This window comes from Sinohyriopsis cumingii, chromosome 9 (assembly GCF_028554795.1).
Source record: "Sinohyriopsis cumingii isolate HCF-2022 chromosome 9, ASM2855479v2, whole genome shotgun sequence".
Lineage (NCBI taxonomy): Eukaryota > Metazoa > Mollusca > Bivalvia > Unionida > Unionidae > Sinohyriopsis > Sinohyriopsis cumingii.
In genome coordinates, this window is record NC_142969.1 from 29,753,516 (window position 1) to 29,770,302 (window position 16,787).

The 16,787-nt window shown below is 33.8% G+C and overlaps 1 protein-coding gene across 1 annotated transcript; it reads right to left on the reverse strand.

The window, feature by feature from the left end:
* Window positions 1–477: 477 nt before the first annotated feature.
* On the reverse strand, window positions 478–11,602 carry LOC149791473 (uncharacterized). The gene is made up of 5 exons (XM_089970016.1): window positions 11,417–11,602; window positions 7,445–7,609; window positions 5,041–5,113; window positions 4,069–4,611; window positions 478–903 (listed from the first exon to the last, which is right to left on the reverse strand). Exons 1-5 carry the CDS (start codon window positions 11,487–11,489, stop codon window positions 891–893), a joined length of 867 nt encoding a protein of 288 aa, XP_089826142.1. The 5' UTR covers window positions 11,490–11,602; the 3' UTR covers window positions 478–890.
* Between the last annotated feature and the right edge of the window lie 5,185 nt (window positions 11,603–16,787).

Here is a 16,787-nt window from a genome sequence, read left to right on the forward strand (position 1 = left end):
GATATATGTAGTCAAGGTCACCCATCGTGTGTCATACAGTGTAAGCTGGATGTCGTTATACAGTGTCACAGAGAATGGATTGCAAATTGGGAAAATATATTCTCCTGATCTGGCAATGATTAGACCGTATATCGTCCTTTCATGACCTAGTTTAGAACAGCTGTGAATAATTTCTTCCGGAGGTTTTGTCATGACTAATAAGATCCAACTCGCTGAACAATCAGGAATACAATGACTCATCTAAAACTATGAGTATCAAATTTAAGATGAACAATTACCATTTTACTTTCAGATCAATAAGTGCGCCTATATAATCACGTTGACATTCATTTTAATATAAACAAATCTTTCTGTCGGCAGTTCATTGTCGCTATGAACAGTGTGCTCCGTTTAAGATATGTTATCCAATTGTCTCTTTATGTACTAATTACCCACCCGCAGCGTACATTTCTAGATACCACTAATATGAAATAGGTATAGAGTAGTACAAGTTTTATTTTCGTCCCAATCCCTCAAAATCGGGACTGTGAAAATGCAAAACTTATTTGTATTGAAAGCGTTTAAACAAAACGCATTTTTGTTTCTTGTTTTACAACGTGTTGCTCAAAACAAAGATAATGCCATGGATGATAACATCTAGAGAACTTGTCAGAAGTATATTAAGAATTATTTATATTTGAGATCGTATTTGATGCATTGCAAGCTATTGGTATAGCGGTCATTTCAAGTGCAGCTTTACTGCTTTCCATTCTAAACATGCATTGCATCTTTTCAGACACCTTACAATAATAAAGACTAAATGACTTCATTTTGAGGCATAGTAAAGTAATACGCATCGTACTAGTGTTCCTTCAATGTTCTGGCAACGATAATTGTAATGTTGGAGCTCTTTATATAACATAGCTGAAAGAAATGAAGAAACGCTGTGTAAATTAACGGCAAACGAACCAGAAAGAATAACAAACAAATTTAAGTTGACAAGTTTATTTTAAAGTCGAAATGGTATTCCATTTAGAATAAAAAGTTTAGTGTTTGACAAATAAAGATTACATCAAGTTACGATTAGCAATAAGTTTAAAGCATATAAACAAAAAAACATGCACATCGATACAGACTACCTTGATAACTAATGCTACAGACATTACATTTAAATGTTCGAACTAGTTTACAAACGCAGTGCGATCCAATTGCATTGTCTAACATCACTGATAGACATTACATTTAAATGTTCGAACTAGTTTACAAACGCAGTGCGATCCAATTGAATTGTCTAACATCACTGATATGTGAGATGAAGCAGCCTCCGAAAGCTGTTTAACAATATAAAAGCCATCTACACATATACAGGTGTATTTGAGTCAGCCTGGATATGTCTAATTCTGATTATTACACGTTTTCATATCAAGCCAATATGTAAACAACAGTTAAACAATGAAAGAATGAAAGAAAGAGGAAACAAATAAATGGCCATACAATGAATTAAATCAATGCTTATCTGGTGTTCAGAGTATCTTAGTTTCGTAAGACAAATAACATATGGTGTTTATCGAACAGATCAACAAAATATGTTTCGTTACTTCCAGCCTGGGGCTAAAGGACAGAAACCACGGGATGTAAAATTCAACACCATCTTAAGTAAGATACACAGTATGTAATAAAATTAATATTTTACGATAATTTGGAATAGCAAAGGAAATATTCCATTATAATATTGTATTAGGATATTAAAAATGAGACATGCTATCACCACCACCACCACCACCACAACAACAACAACAATGACTACTACTACTACTACTAATTCACTAATTCATGGAAAGTGTTAAACAATATTGACCTGCAGAAATGTTATTGCAATAATTTCGTGTCGGTGATAAAAACTGATACCTGACTGGCTGTTTAATAAGACTGCCTTGGAAAGTTATATTTTTGTCTCATTTTGGCCAAATTCCCATGTCATTTCAGTTGCATTATCCAGTACAGTTCTTTTACGTGGGAGTTCAGTATAGGTTCATCCATTGTCAATCTCAGTCAGTAGTATCTGGAGGGACACTACTGAATGTCCTATTTAGTGTAGAGCTTGAATTTTAGAGTTGGAATTTGTTGCAAATTTCGTTATTGTTGCTATTCATTAGCTTTCTGAAATCGGGTGTTTCACCATCACACTCAGTGGCACAAACATTGCACGATACGTGACAGAGAACAGGTTCGACATACTAAATTTGGATTGATAATGAAGCTAAATCTGGTTTGCTAACATCAGAACAATCTGGTAGGAAGTTTCGTTGGGAAGATTCAATCTTGTGCCAGTGCTACCTAATGATCTGTTGCAAGTTTAGGGTGAAGGAGAGAAAGGCTGCAATGACGAAAATGCACTTGTTAGTTCCCATTTTGTTATATTTTAAGATACTTCTTTTGTTGAAGCGTTTATGCTAATAGCCTTGTCAGAATGTATTTTCTTCTGTATATCCACTGCTTCTGACGTGTCGCTTGATCTTTCTACATCTCTTTCCATATGTAGCCGAAGCAGATCATATGCATTTGGTTCAGTATTTCCCTCATTAAAACAGTTATCAAGAAGAAATACAACCAACACGTCGAGACAGCATTACAAATAGCAGTGAAAAGCAAATCAAGCAATGCATCAACAAAAATAGAAATCATTAGAAACATAAATATCCTGGTCAGGAGACTACTATAGTTAAACAGTATTTCGAGGGCAAACACGATGTCTTACAAAGACACCTTTATATAATAAAAAAATCAAATATTGAATTTAAATATGTAAAACGTTTTATACATAATGTACAATATGAAATAGGTATTTTAGTTCTCCTCGTCTTTCACCTAAACTCTTTGAATAAAAGAGATACAATTGTTTTCATAGAATGCAAAGTAAAGACCTATTTTACCATGCACACAAAGATTGTAGAGGGGGGAGCTCATTCCTACTACAATATTAAAATTTAATATCAAGAAATGTTCAAGATATGGTGTAGGGGCATTCATTTATAAGTTGATACCATTATACGTTAGTACATCCCAGGTTGGAATCTCAATAATTGTCTGACTCAGGTTATAAGGATTGGGGAAACACTTTAGGTAATTTGTAGGTTACACCATGATATTCACAATTTCATTCACTGATGGTGCATATAATGTTAGAATGCGGGTTTGATACTTCCATATGTGTTGCAAATAGATCGCTTCGTAAAGATACAGAAACATTCGGTTACCAGTGTGCTTCGTGACTTAATTATTATTGATGCAATATAATAATATTATCTCGTCCCACAGTTGTATATATGGGACTAGGCGGGGTCTTATTTGTTTCCAACTTATAATTATCGGGTTTATACCCGTTTCAATGCCATAACGAGAAAGAGAGAGATAACCAAACTGTTGGCTGTATCTACACTCATGATATGATCATTAACAAAATATTTATTTTAACTGTATAGAAGTTCGTTGAATGTTTACACGTTCAAACGAACGTACGTTCACGTATTAGTACGATTGGAGCGCTTAACATTACCCCTGGACTTCCTTGAAAAAACAGGGATAATAACTTGAAAGAGACATTACTAGTTGTCCTTATCAAGCAGAGAGTATAAAATAAATAAGAAACAAATACATTCTTACACGAGATGAAAGTAAGAGGAGACGAGTGACCCAATTCGTCCCAATCGTAATGGATGCTAGCATGAGTACAAATTGTTAAATGTTTGGGTTCCGACAGCAAATTCATTGGAAAGAACATGTCGAAAACTATGCATACAATTAAAAATGTAATGGTCTGGATCTAGCCAAATGGAAAGCTTTTGCAACGAATGTCACAAATAGTCTCAATGTTATTTATTGTATGGCGTGAAATACAAGAAACACGTGTCTAATGTGCTGTCATTGACCTAGTTAAAGTAAATACTTCTTGGACAGATTCACCCTAAAGCAGATTATTTGCCATTGTTATGTATGTTGATATAATTACCAAAACATATTGTAGATTGATCATGCGTTGTCAAAATGACAGCTTTATTGGAATGAATTATATGGTTGTCCCATACTTACGTGTTATTATATATGTCATCTTCATTTTCCCTGGGAGGTTGAAATGGTTTATTATACGTTTCCTCATCAACTTTATTAAACGTGTATTCATAGACTGGTTCAAAATCTTTCCTATTCTGTTGAGCATCTGGGTCATATTTATTTTCGTGGGTAAAATCTGTGTTGTCATATGTGCCACATGTGCTATAGGAATTAGTTTTGAAATTTGTGTGATCGTAGGTTTCGTCCAACGTTGTCTTTCCGAATGTAATTGTACTGTCATAAGTATCATCCAGTAATTGCGTATTGTGGTTGTATGTGTTGTCGGGCACTCTTTCCGTGGTGTTAATCATAATGTCGTAGGCATTTCCTGGAGTTTCGCTTTGACTTGGTCGCATCTTTTGAACGGTCGCATACACTGCGTTTGCATCGGAATGCACGGTTTTTGACATTTGATTATCCCATTCCAAGCAAGATCTAATATTCGGATTGTCAGTGGTTCTCACTGACTGTCTGATGTTGCTTTTATCTGAAAATCTATGATCCTTTCGTGCCTTTCTTCTCCTGCAAAATAACACTGCAGTGTAATTTTTCCGTAACATAAACAATAGTTAACACTGGACCATCTAGAGAAATCAACGGTATCATCTGCCTTCTCAACCACTTAATTTGTAAGATAGAATATATTGTTAAAGAGAGCGAAAGTATTATCTTTGATTTTAAAACCTTTAGCAGAGATTTAACACCTTCGTCTTCTATAATAAAGTACAGCATTATTAAGTTTGAATGAAATACTTTGTCTACTAAATTGTATTTTTCTGCTGTATACCTTGATTCGTACATTTTTATTTTGTGGCTTTCATTATGCACCCTTTAACCAATAATATGCTAATGGGCAGTTAAACCCAATGCATGAATACATGACCAGTCTTTAAAAGTATTAAAAGCATTGGTAATTGCTGATAGAGATCAACATGATTTCGTTTTCCATACCTGTAGTAGCATGCTGCCCCAAGCACCAAAACTGCAACCACACCAATACTTCCGATACCAATGGGTACATACTCTGCAAATCATATATATATATATATATATATATATATATATATATATATATATATATATATATATATATATATATATATATATATATAATAAACTTAAATCATACTTTAACATAATTTCAGTCTGACATCAATGAGCTGCAAATCATTTATATATATATATATATATATATATATATATATATATATATATATATATATATATATATATATATATATATATATATATATATTATATTATATATATATCATAAACTTAAATCAGGATAAAGCTACTCTAGATACTTAAACATAATTTCAATCTGACATCAGTAGTAAAACACCGTTATGTTGGATCCCAATGTATGAACTTCTAAAATGCTTATATGTGATTGCTACGAATGGATCATTTGTAATTGATATATCTAAGACCTTAATTGGATCAAATCGTCACTGTACTAAACAATACTAGCATCAAGTTACACTAATATATAGTCATATTTATCAAATAGTTCTCTCAAGCTCTGGTCTAAGTATTCATTAGGTGCAGTTTGCCTGCTTCTGTTGAATACTTCATTCAACCATTTAATACGTATCACAAGTATAAGGTGGCTTCTGATTGTAAGCAATGAAAATGAAGTATTTTCAAAGTTAAAAGTGCTAGTCTCATCGCTATTTGTACAAGGAGACCTTAGGTAATGTGGAAGAATTTGACCAGTTGAGAAATCTATCTAAAATGTTTCATACATTTCTTCAATGAATAAATGTCATTGAATTTAGTTTTCCTTTATAGGTGTTGTGTAACAAACACACTACGCAACTGTTCTCTATAAGTAATAACACTCTAGCTGTTTCATGAAACGTACAGATATTACATAGAAAGGACTTCTTTGCCTAAAGTGAGATTAACACAAATGAATGGCGTTAGGAATGTGTCATGAGAATGCTTGAATATAAAAAACCTGACGAATAATTGACAAAATTATCACTTTTGAATATTTAAACAGAATATATGGAATAATGTACGCGGTTGAATATAAAAGATATGAATCTTCAATGACATTTCTTTTCGAGATATATGTTATCACATACATGTCATTATAGAATTGGTCTAACAAGGAGCAAACGTGAATCAGCTACACATGAAAGTTGTATTCACATATCACTGAATCTATCTATGTGAAGTAGAAAGAGAGTGTAATAAATAATGACATTTGAGAAATGTACAGCAGTAACAGTCCGTGAAAGTACAGCAAATGAGTAGTACAATCTTAGCTTGTATAATTTAAATCCTTATCCACACATACGCATGACCAGTAAGATACAATAGGGGCAATATATAAAATTAATAACACCTGCATGGCGGATTTCAGAATGCGATTAAAGTGATGGAAAACATAAGAATGGACACGAACAATATTGTTTTTTTTTCCTCACGTAACCAACTTCCACTTTTTGACATTTTCATATCATGACCTCTCAACATATCTGTCAGTTGATACCCACAAAGTAAGTATCACGTCCACATACCTGTGCTTCTTCTACTAGGTTGAAGATTGAATTCGATATTAAACAGGGGTAAAAGTTGCAGAAACCGTTCATATTCATAACAAGGAGTTTACACCCCACAGTCTGGAGAGAACAAGTGGATACGTTTGAAATGATTATATAAACTTTGGAAATGTTCAACCTTAGGTTATCTCTTATTAAATCCACTGGAACTGTAATTAACATTGCAGCAAAGATAAACACAGATATCGGGGATTACACACTGTGACATTCATTTTGACATTTTGTATGAACGAGGAAGTGTATCCTTCGCCGCAAGTTAACTTCAGTACAACATAAAATTAGATGGAATGTACATGTAACGCTAGGAACACTTCATTTGGAACACTGCTGCGATAAAAAAATTCACTTTGCCATAAAATGTGGCTCATACGCACATCTTTAATCAGTTACATGATCAGATGCAAATAGAGGAATTTATTTATAGAAATGTAAGGATAATTGGAGCTGCCAACTATGCTTTAATTCGTAGAATAGTAACTGATTTGCGTTTTAGTTAGTAATGAAGCATTATATAAACTCTCATCATGATGAGACAGAAAGAAAGGGAAGGAGTGAGGAGGACAAGGAAAAATAAGAAGAAAACTACACGTGTTATTGTGATGTTTCAAATGTCTGAAGAATGTCATACCAGTAGCAATCATGAACTTATACAATCAAATTCAACATAAACATTAATTTACCGCTTTCTGTTGTAAACGAGCAGAAATTACATTTACAATCAAATGTAATGATCGGTATCAAATCAAATGAAAACTAATTATATTTTTTATGGAATGGATTACCTGTAGGCGACAAATTGGTTGTCGTCGATGTACCTGTCGTCGTTGAAATAGTGGTACTAGTCCCACCTGTAGTAGGAGTGGTGGCAGCTGTAGAAGTGTTAGGATAGACGGAAGTGCTGATAGAAGTACTAGGTATTGTTGAGGTGGAGCTGGAACTATCTGTAGCTTAAATGGAAGCCGTATATATTATATTGAATGTTGCCGCCAGCTTAAAATCAGCAATTATCATTTGCTTAATTCAAATTTATCGTTCTTAAGTAGGTTGATTTTAAATTGTTAACTTATAGAAAAAAACAAAAATCCTTTACGAACTGAAATGCACATGACAGGCCCATATATTCATGTGGGTCACATGACTACAATCCTTGAGATTTTGTTACTTGGCTTTCAGATCGATATAGTTGAATCATATCTATAGCTAAGCTGAATGAGACATTGGCTTTACGTGTTTGTGACAGCGAATGTGCCTTTTGGAGACATATGACAGGGATTAAGACTTAAAAAACTTTTAAAAAACACGGTAGTACGGGTCTCTTGTACGGGAAACTTTCGCCGAGTTGCTATGCATAGGAATAAATGAATTCTCGCGAAATATAAACCATTGTTTAGGAGTTCTTATCTAGTAGCAGTAAAATACTTACTCCACTGCTGCCACAACGATTAGCATCATTAATAATAATAATAATAATAATAGTAATAACTGGTTCGTGTATCAAGGCATACTTACATCATGTGGAAGATATCCTTAACATATCCATCTGTAATACTGTTTCTTTTATTTAGTCATGACAGTGTTAACTATTACTTTGACCTTATAAATAAAGCCTGGATTGGGGCTCTTATCTCAAAGAGTCGAATGCGTTTTTCTTCTATCTTCATATTTCCTTCAAATTGCAATCTTACAAAGATGATTCTATTCAGTTTGGGGTCATACGTCTCGAAAGTGCTTGAGGATGTTGAAAACAATAGCGGAAAGTTTATTTTATATTACACTTATCACATGATGCAGAATTATTCATGTATACCGCAACTGCTGCTTCCTAACTTATTACTAATGCTACTAATTAGTATTTGTAATATTCGAGTCATTACCTAGACATGAACCAGGTGTAAGCTCATTGTTATCCTGTCCTTTTTCTCTGTTTTGTTCATGCTTTATCATAGAGTCAAATTGTTACAATTGCACTGTTTGGTACCACAAGTATAAAGGCTGGGGGAAGTCATGCCTTGTTTTAGATATCAAAGTTTGTAAAGGTTTTCATTAGTCTGTTTCTATCTCCTTCTTGAACGTGATCTTTGGTTTTTTATGTCAGCACTTGTCATAATTCGATTCCAAATTTCGAGGCGATGAAAATTGGCTCTATATTTTGTATTGTGTCTAAAGCAGGATGTTTATGATTCCACGGAGAACTATGCAGATAATGTGCTTTGTCTTAAAAAGATCAAAACAATTTGAATGATTCATAATATAGATTGAGCAATAAATACAAAATATTGCGAACATATAACAATTTCTATATCAGGTAACACGTACAAAACAAAAGTGTATTTTTATAGGATTTGTTGAAATAGCGAGATAAAATTGTGATTCTGCATTTTTGATCTATTACCAATCATGTAGATTGAACATTTATCCACTCGTTTTAACTTTATTTTACTCCCTACAGGAAAAGATACGAAAACAATAAGTTCAATGAATGAAGTTGTATTTTCTCTATGCAAACATTTAGACATTTTGTTTCCTGGACTAGGATAGTTATATGTGCGGTATTTGAAGACACTAAAGAAGAATACATGGATTATTAGTAAATTTGAAAAAAAAAACCAATCATAGGGCAGGGTCATATTCGAGAGAACTCTTAACGACATGGACTGGTTACGCGAAATTCTTCTTTTTCCGTATTTATCTACTTGTGTCCAGCAATCGAATTCAAAGTTTTGAACAAATATTACAATAGAAAGAACGCTATCTACTGCTTCTACTTCTACCACTACTAATAATTACAATACAAATAAAATCAATGGTTACATTTGGTATCTTCCACGATGAAACTCTGATCCTGAGGTCAAGCGAGTTATGTTTGAAATTTGTTACGTAGTTACTTTTAGTTTTATTTTCTTCGTTTCCTTATTCCACTAAATGGAAACATATGGAAACGTGTGTAGTAGAAAACACACGATAATTAACTATTTGATAAAATGGATACTATTGACTGTATTAATAGGAATATGATGTTTTTTTTGTGTTGTTTACTCAATTTATCGAAGTCTTCAAAGCCGCTTTGCAAGTTTGTAAGTTTCATCTGTGCAGCATGTTGGTACCTAACTGTGACGATGGATTTAATTGGACCATACAACGACTGACATATTCAATATCATGTGTTTTCGTTGTCTAATAAGTTTATCAGTTCTGCAAGGAAACATTTGTACCCAGCTTTCGTGGTTCTGTACCATAGGAAAATGACCTATTTCAATGCTGTATAAAAAACTATTTTCAGAGAAAATTCGCAATGAGTAGATATTCTCTTTGGGCGTGTTGAGAAGTTTTAAAGACATACACTCATGAGTATCTTTATGATAAAATATAAACCGATAGCATTGTGAAAGGAATATCTTTAACTCTTGACGACATGATTAGAAACCAAAGTAACACCGTGACCGAATGCATGATCGTACATAGTAACCCTGATGTAAACAGAGGCACCAGTATCTTCACATATATAGTTCCTGTTAATTCTGAACGCATTTGAGAGAGAACGTTTTCTGTGGAATAATTGAAATATAATTAGCTTTTTTAATATCTGATCTCACGTCTATTGTAATATATTCGCAAGGGACATGCTCGTATTTGATGCGCATTCACCGTCTTACAGTCGCATTTCATATACCACCTATTCTGGTTTTTGCATTTTCGCATTGCCCTTTCACCTTCATATATTTTGCGGTCTCCTCCAGGGTAGCCGCTTGTTCAAGATGTTTCAATTGCTTTACGGTACGTGCAATTTCCTCGGAAATAGTTTGACTAACATTTACGGAATAAAATCTACATGCCCCACGAGTCATCATGCACAACAATTAGCAAACTTATACTTGCGATGTCTTGGGTTTTGTGCCATGTGCAATTGAGCTAAGGGAATGCATTAATGTATGTTAACAAGTAATCGCTAATGAGAACATTTGTCCCTATGTGATGTCTAGTAAAAATGTTTTGAAGTATAGTATGTTGTCTCCATCCCCAGAAACCGTATTTAATTTGGATCCCACCTAAGTCTTAGCTAAATGTTGACTAGTTTTAGAATTAAGGTAATAAGAGATGCAAAGTTGTGTATCAGAAGAATATAAATTTTACATATAAGATGAGTCTTGGGTATTCAGGTCCGTGAAAACTAATTTTACTATCCTTTCTCATGAATATATTGCACTTTATTTACAAACCCAAACTTTGCAATGAATTGTATTATTTATGGACTGATTTCATGTATCCATATAACGGCAGTAATGCTAGCTTGTGTGAAAGGAATAAAATCATCTATGGAGTATTTGACGAAGTCAAGGCATAGGTTTTCATACGATTGAAAGTTTAAGAAGCAAAGATTATAGGGAATCGTCACCCGAATAAATCATGTTAGTCGTGATAGGTGAAAGAGAGGATTTCTTTGAAAATAGCTTTAAGAGATGAAAAATTAAATTCAGACTAAACATTTTAAAAACCTATCACACTGATATATTTGGTGGCATTTGATGTATTCATGTATTTAAACAAATGTGAATTAGCTCATTGCCACGTTCGAATTAACCTGGATCAACTGTATCTGGATGTTGTTTAAGCAATTTACAAGAACTATATGCTCCCTGTCTACATACAAGAACATAATATTGCAAAGGATGGGTATATATATATATATATATATATATATATATATATATATATATATATATATATATATATATATATATATATAATGTACTCACTGATATTGTTGCAAAGAACTTCGTGCGCATGGAAAATCAGCGTTGCGAAAAACCATCTGTCAATCGTCAGCATTTTGTTGTCTTCATTACAATTCAAAGTTGTGTTATGTTTATTACATTTATCTTCTCTCTGATAATAAAGTGCATTGTTGTTTGAACAAAAGTGGGCACGTCCGGCTAGGTTTATGGAGTATATTGTTATCATTAAATTTCCGCGTGTTGTGAGAAAGAAAGGAAAATCCTAAATTCACACACGTACCGTCAGATATTAATTTGTGGTTTGATCCATAATCAGAGAGAGAGAGAGAGAGAGAGAGAGAGAGAGAGAGAGAGAGAGAGAGAGAGAGAATTAAATAGGCCTAAAGATGGAAATATAGGTTATGCTTATGTCGAAAACATTCTTTGGGAAAAATGAGGAAGCAAATTACATGTTAGTTAACTCTATATTACGACTTTTTCGGAAGGTATGCCTACACTTGCTCGTTCAAAGCCACTTTGGCTGATGTGGGGCATTTTTATTTCATGGATTCACCTCTTGTAGTGCAATGTTGCAAGTTTGATCTGATGTAGATTATTTCATTACAATTGAAAAATTACAATAATATTTCAGCAATAAGTCAAGAATAAATGATGGTCCTATTAATTGTCCACAATGCCATTTTAGTGTGTGATTTCCGTGTCTGCAACAGTCAATACCATGATTTGCAGAACACGATTTTCATTTATCTCAATAATCTTTACTGAGCAAATTATATTCTGATCGATTGTGATATAAATAAAATAAAATATTCTTGTTTTGAAGTAAATCCCATTGATTGAACCCGAAGATAAAATGTTAAATAGTCTGTCACTAATCAAAGAGAGGCGTACCGTTAAAGAATGTTTTAAACACCCATGGTTAAGTGACAGAATAATGATAATGAATTATGTCTCACCTTGCCCGACGTGATACTCATGACATTCTAAGTTTCATATTTAATTTAAAAATTTAAAGTTATCTGTCTAAAACCGGTTCAGAAGTTTTAATGATTACTTTACCAACTGTAACAAAGCGACTATATTCATAACGTGAAACGAAGACATACATTCCATACTATTGCCTGTAGCAATTGAAATAATATTGCCCTTGCTTTAATTCTTCTCATCATACCCTGATTACGAATATATTAATTCGCGTGGTGAACATAATTGTCTTTTAAAATAAGGAACAACCGCACAAATCTGGAAAAATAAAGATTTATGTTGACAAAAATATATTTCAGTAAATGCCTGAATTTATTTAAAGCTATTCCCCTGCTGTCGGTAAGATATAGGTCCATTCCCTACGTTAATGCCTGATACAGTTCATTATCTGGTACCAAATAATAAGTGGTGAAGCGAGATTGTAAACTGTATCGTTTTGGTACCACAAGGTCGCCTATTTCCGGTATTTGCTCAGGAGGAAAACATTTTCTTTTTATTATACAACGAAAGTGCTCGTGAATCGAAACGCTGAAGATATAATTTGCTTTTCAGCTCCCCATACCAGCCTAACTCAGTTTTGTAAATTCTTCTCTTTTTAACTGGTCGCGCTCAGTAGTAGTGTCGAAAAGAATTGTTGTTTTGGTTTACGTTTAGTTAAAATTTACAGTCCTTGTGTGAAGGAATGCGAATGTGCAACACCCTTTCCATTTGGTTTGGATTTGATGGATTTTGTTATATGTTGACTCAACTCAGTTTTGCTTTACTGATTATGACGGACTAGATGATTGGGTCGTATCACTGCAGGTTTTAGTTGGAGATGTACTGGAAAGCCCGATACAATTTCGGTGTGTATCAGGTTTTGCAGGGTATGTTGGTCGGATTTGTAGAACGAAGTGAGTACATTTTGAGTAAATTTAAGATGCATACATGTAAGTATATTGATTAGAATTGTTATTAACAGCTAAAGAAGATATATGGTTATGCCCTATCAATTGCATCTCGCATTTTCAAGGACTCCAGCTATGACTTGTATCATACAGCATGTGTTTTCTATCGCTGGCATACTATTTTATCAAAATAGTTACACGCGGGAAATTACAAAGCAGCTGTTATCTGACAATTTGGCCAGCGGAGATAATGCGTTTCCGACGTCTTGGCTTATTGGCTCTGAGGCTATTAGTTTCCTACCAGAACCCTCAGTTCCTTTCTCTTTCGGATCTAGTATTTAAAATGGCTCGTAAAATGGCACGTCTCATTCTTGTTTTTGAGGGGATGAGGGAGACGAAGAATGGTTTGTAGTGGTTTAACGGCATGTAAAAGCAATTTAGGTCATATATCAATGAGATGATTAACGCAAATTATCTAATACACTAGTACATCACGACATCTTCAAGTGCTGCCACTGTGGAGTGTTTCAGAGGGGCATCCTGTGTGAAAAAGCAACGAATAGCTGTTTGATGGAAGCGTATTAATTTCCCATCGATTACTTCAAACGTTTAGTTTTATTTTATATATTTGCTTCTTCCATTAAATTGATATTTTTGATCATTTCCTGTTTGGATGAATCATTCTTTCCTGACAACGTTGACAGTACTAAATGTTCGTGTTAATAGATAACAAATTATTATGCAAGGCTATTATATAAAATATTATAAGTAATTCAATCTAATGTTCTCATTATTACGCAGATATAGTGTAAAGAGAGGGAAGGATCACTACATCTCATGATGCATTATCCTAAAAATAAGATAATCACGTAATAGAGAATACGATTGTTACATTGACGATTCCTTATACTAACATCAACTAATAAACTCAAGACAATATGCTAAAAATGAACGATTTACATAGGAAAGCTCTGTCCTGAAAAGAACATTCTTGAAATAAATAATATATCCTTATTAATAAGTTCTCTTCCGTCCCGCTTCTATCCCCACCCCCGCAAAGTGTTACTAACCTAGCATTAGAGCAATCAAGCCCATTGATTTCCTATAATATCATTTGTTGAAAAACCCCACCAAATAATTAATTTGGATGTGGTCGGCTTTTGCTTCAAATATATATCGTATTCATCGAGTTTAGAACTCCATACAATTGAGTTTGTAATTTTAACAATATAGTTCTATAAAGATAATTGCAGGAATGTCGCATTGTTTGAGATATGGTTTGCATCATTGCTAAAATATCTGACGCGATTCAGATGGCCCCGATAGGCTTCTTCAAAAACTATAGTGTTGCTGCTTTTTTTAGGTTTAGTGTCTAGGAAACGTTAGTTACAACACAGTTTGTTGTCTTAAGTTCTGTTGCACGGTCCATGAAATGAAGTGAATGGTCTATGAACCATTTGATTATCTTAATGTTTTGAATACCTGCCGTAGTTATTGACATTGTTTGGGTTTCAAGATGTAGAAACATAGTTATTGGTACCTTCTGTGCTGGATAGAATCCACAAAATGCACTTGACGGCTCCGAGAAAGGTGATAATGTTATGGATTATCTCAGGCAATGCCATGTTTGAGTCGTTATGCAATGATATAGGTGATTTATTGTATTAAACGTTCCATCGTATGTATCCAATATCAAAGTGGTATGTAATGTAACGAAATGTACAGTTAAACCAAATTTATAATTATTTAACTTGAAACATACGTATAAGACAATTTATCCACGAACTTACTTGATTCTTACAATTCATCATAAAATACAACAATAATCGATATTTTGGGTGAATACATGTATGTATGTATGGATGAATGGGTATATTCCTGTGCAACAAAAGATATTTCATGCAAGATATTGATATTATGAGATGTAACGCACACGAGAGGCAGGACATGGAGACCAGAATCAGTTTTGGAGCTGGCAATATTTCCCACGCAATCGCGTTGGGCCTGACCGAGACTCGAACACACGGAGACAGAGGTGAGATGGTATTGATCCACGACGGTATATATATATATATATATATATATATATATATATATATATATATATATATATATATATATATATATATATATATATATATGTGGAGACAAATGCGGCATGAGCATATTGAAATAATATTTTTCTTGGCGGTTTTGATAAGCATAAACAGTCTATTCCGTTTCAAACAAGTTTTGCTATATCTAAAATATTCGACAGCTTACGGGCACTTAACACCTATTTAGCATGACGATGAATCATATATTATTGGATTCAAAAATATAATAGCTAAAGCATCTAAACTACGGGACTTTCAATTTTTTTCGGGTGTCATGAAGATACATTTTCGACTACCGCAAATGCAGAAATAAACGCGAATAAAAATAATGAAATGAAACGTGTTATAATTGTGGGATTCACTTTGAATGAAGGAAATTGATATGAGTCTTTGTAGCCTATTTTGCTTTTTTGTTATTGTCTGAAGGGGAGTTATGTATTTATTTCCGTAAGATATATTTATTTATAAGTGGATTTAGTTAGAAATAAGTATAAATGTCCCATGACGAAACCCGTGAACATTCTTCTTCGCATATACCAATCGGAAGCGAAAGTCCCAATAAATCTGAGGAAGACAATGGCCTAGTATAAGAGCACATACCTAACTAATATCCAGCGGCCTAGTGTTTAGAACGTTCGCCCAGGATATGGGAGGACGTGGGTTAGAACCCCGGCCATGTCATACCAAGGACTTCTAAAAATGGTACTAACAGCTGCCTCGCAAGTTGAAAGGCGTTGCTAACGTTGTTGTATATTTATTTAACTATGATTATGCATTTAGTTTGGAATTTATTATTTTCTTTTAGTGGGCTCCTTTATTTTTTAGCAGAAAGTAGAGATGCATAGGACAAAAGCAAAATATATAAAAAAATGCAGAGGTTTCTAGCAATCGATATGAAAATTTGAGCCCGTTTAACGACCGCTCCACTGGCTTGGTGGTTCGAGCATACCCCTTGGATGTGGGTGGTTGCGGGTTCTAAGCCCGTCCGAGTCATACCTAAGACGTATAAAAATGGAACTAACGTCTGCCTCGAATGGTGTTCAGTATTAAGAGGTTAGTGTTAGGACTCCTTGTCCTGTTGTCAGGAGAGGTGACTGGTCGGGACATCATTCTAAATTTCTACGGCATGATGCCTCAGTGCTAGACGATAAACTGCCACAACGCAGACATCGTAGCGATATGACAAAAAATATGTTAAAGCTTCGTTAAAAATCCAAACCACACTTATATACACACATTAATTTGAAGTTACTTTGAAATTTAATATATCTTTTAATATATTGCAGGACTATTAACCCTTTGGTATTCCTTTATATCTATGTTTTGCATATAATGTCTTAATATATGTGTATATATTAAATATTTTCTTAGGATGCTTAACAGGTAAGGTGGGTCGCCAAGTTTAAATAATATACCCGAATGTGA

Coding starts and splice junctions, on each gene's coding strand:
- LOC149791473 (XM_089970016.1), bottom strand. CDS start 11,489: ATGCTGACGATTGACAGATGGTTTTTCGCAACGCTGATTTTCCATGCG. Junction 5,114..7,444: donor AACCAATTTGTCGCCTACAG/GTAATCCATTCC, acceptor TATGATTTGCAG/AGTATGTACCCATTGGTATC. Junction 4,612..5,040: donor GGGGCAGCATGCTACTACAG/GTATGGAAAACG, acceptor GTTATTTTGCAG/GAGAAGAAAGGCACGAAAGG.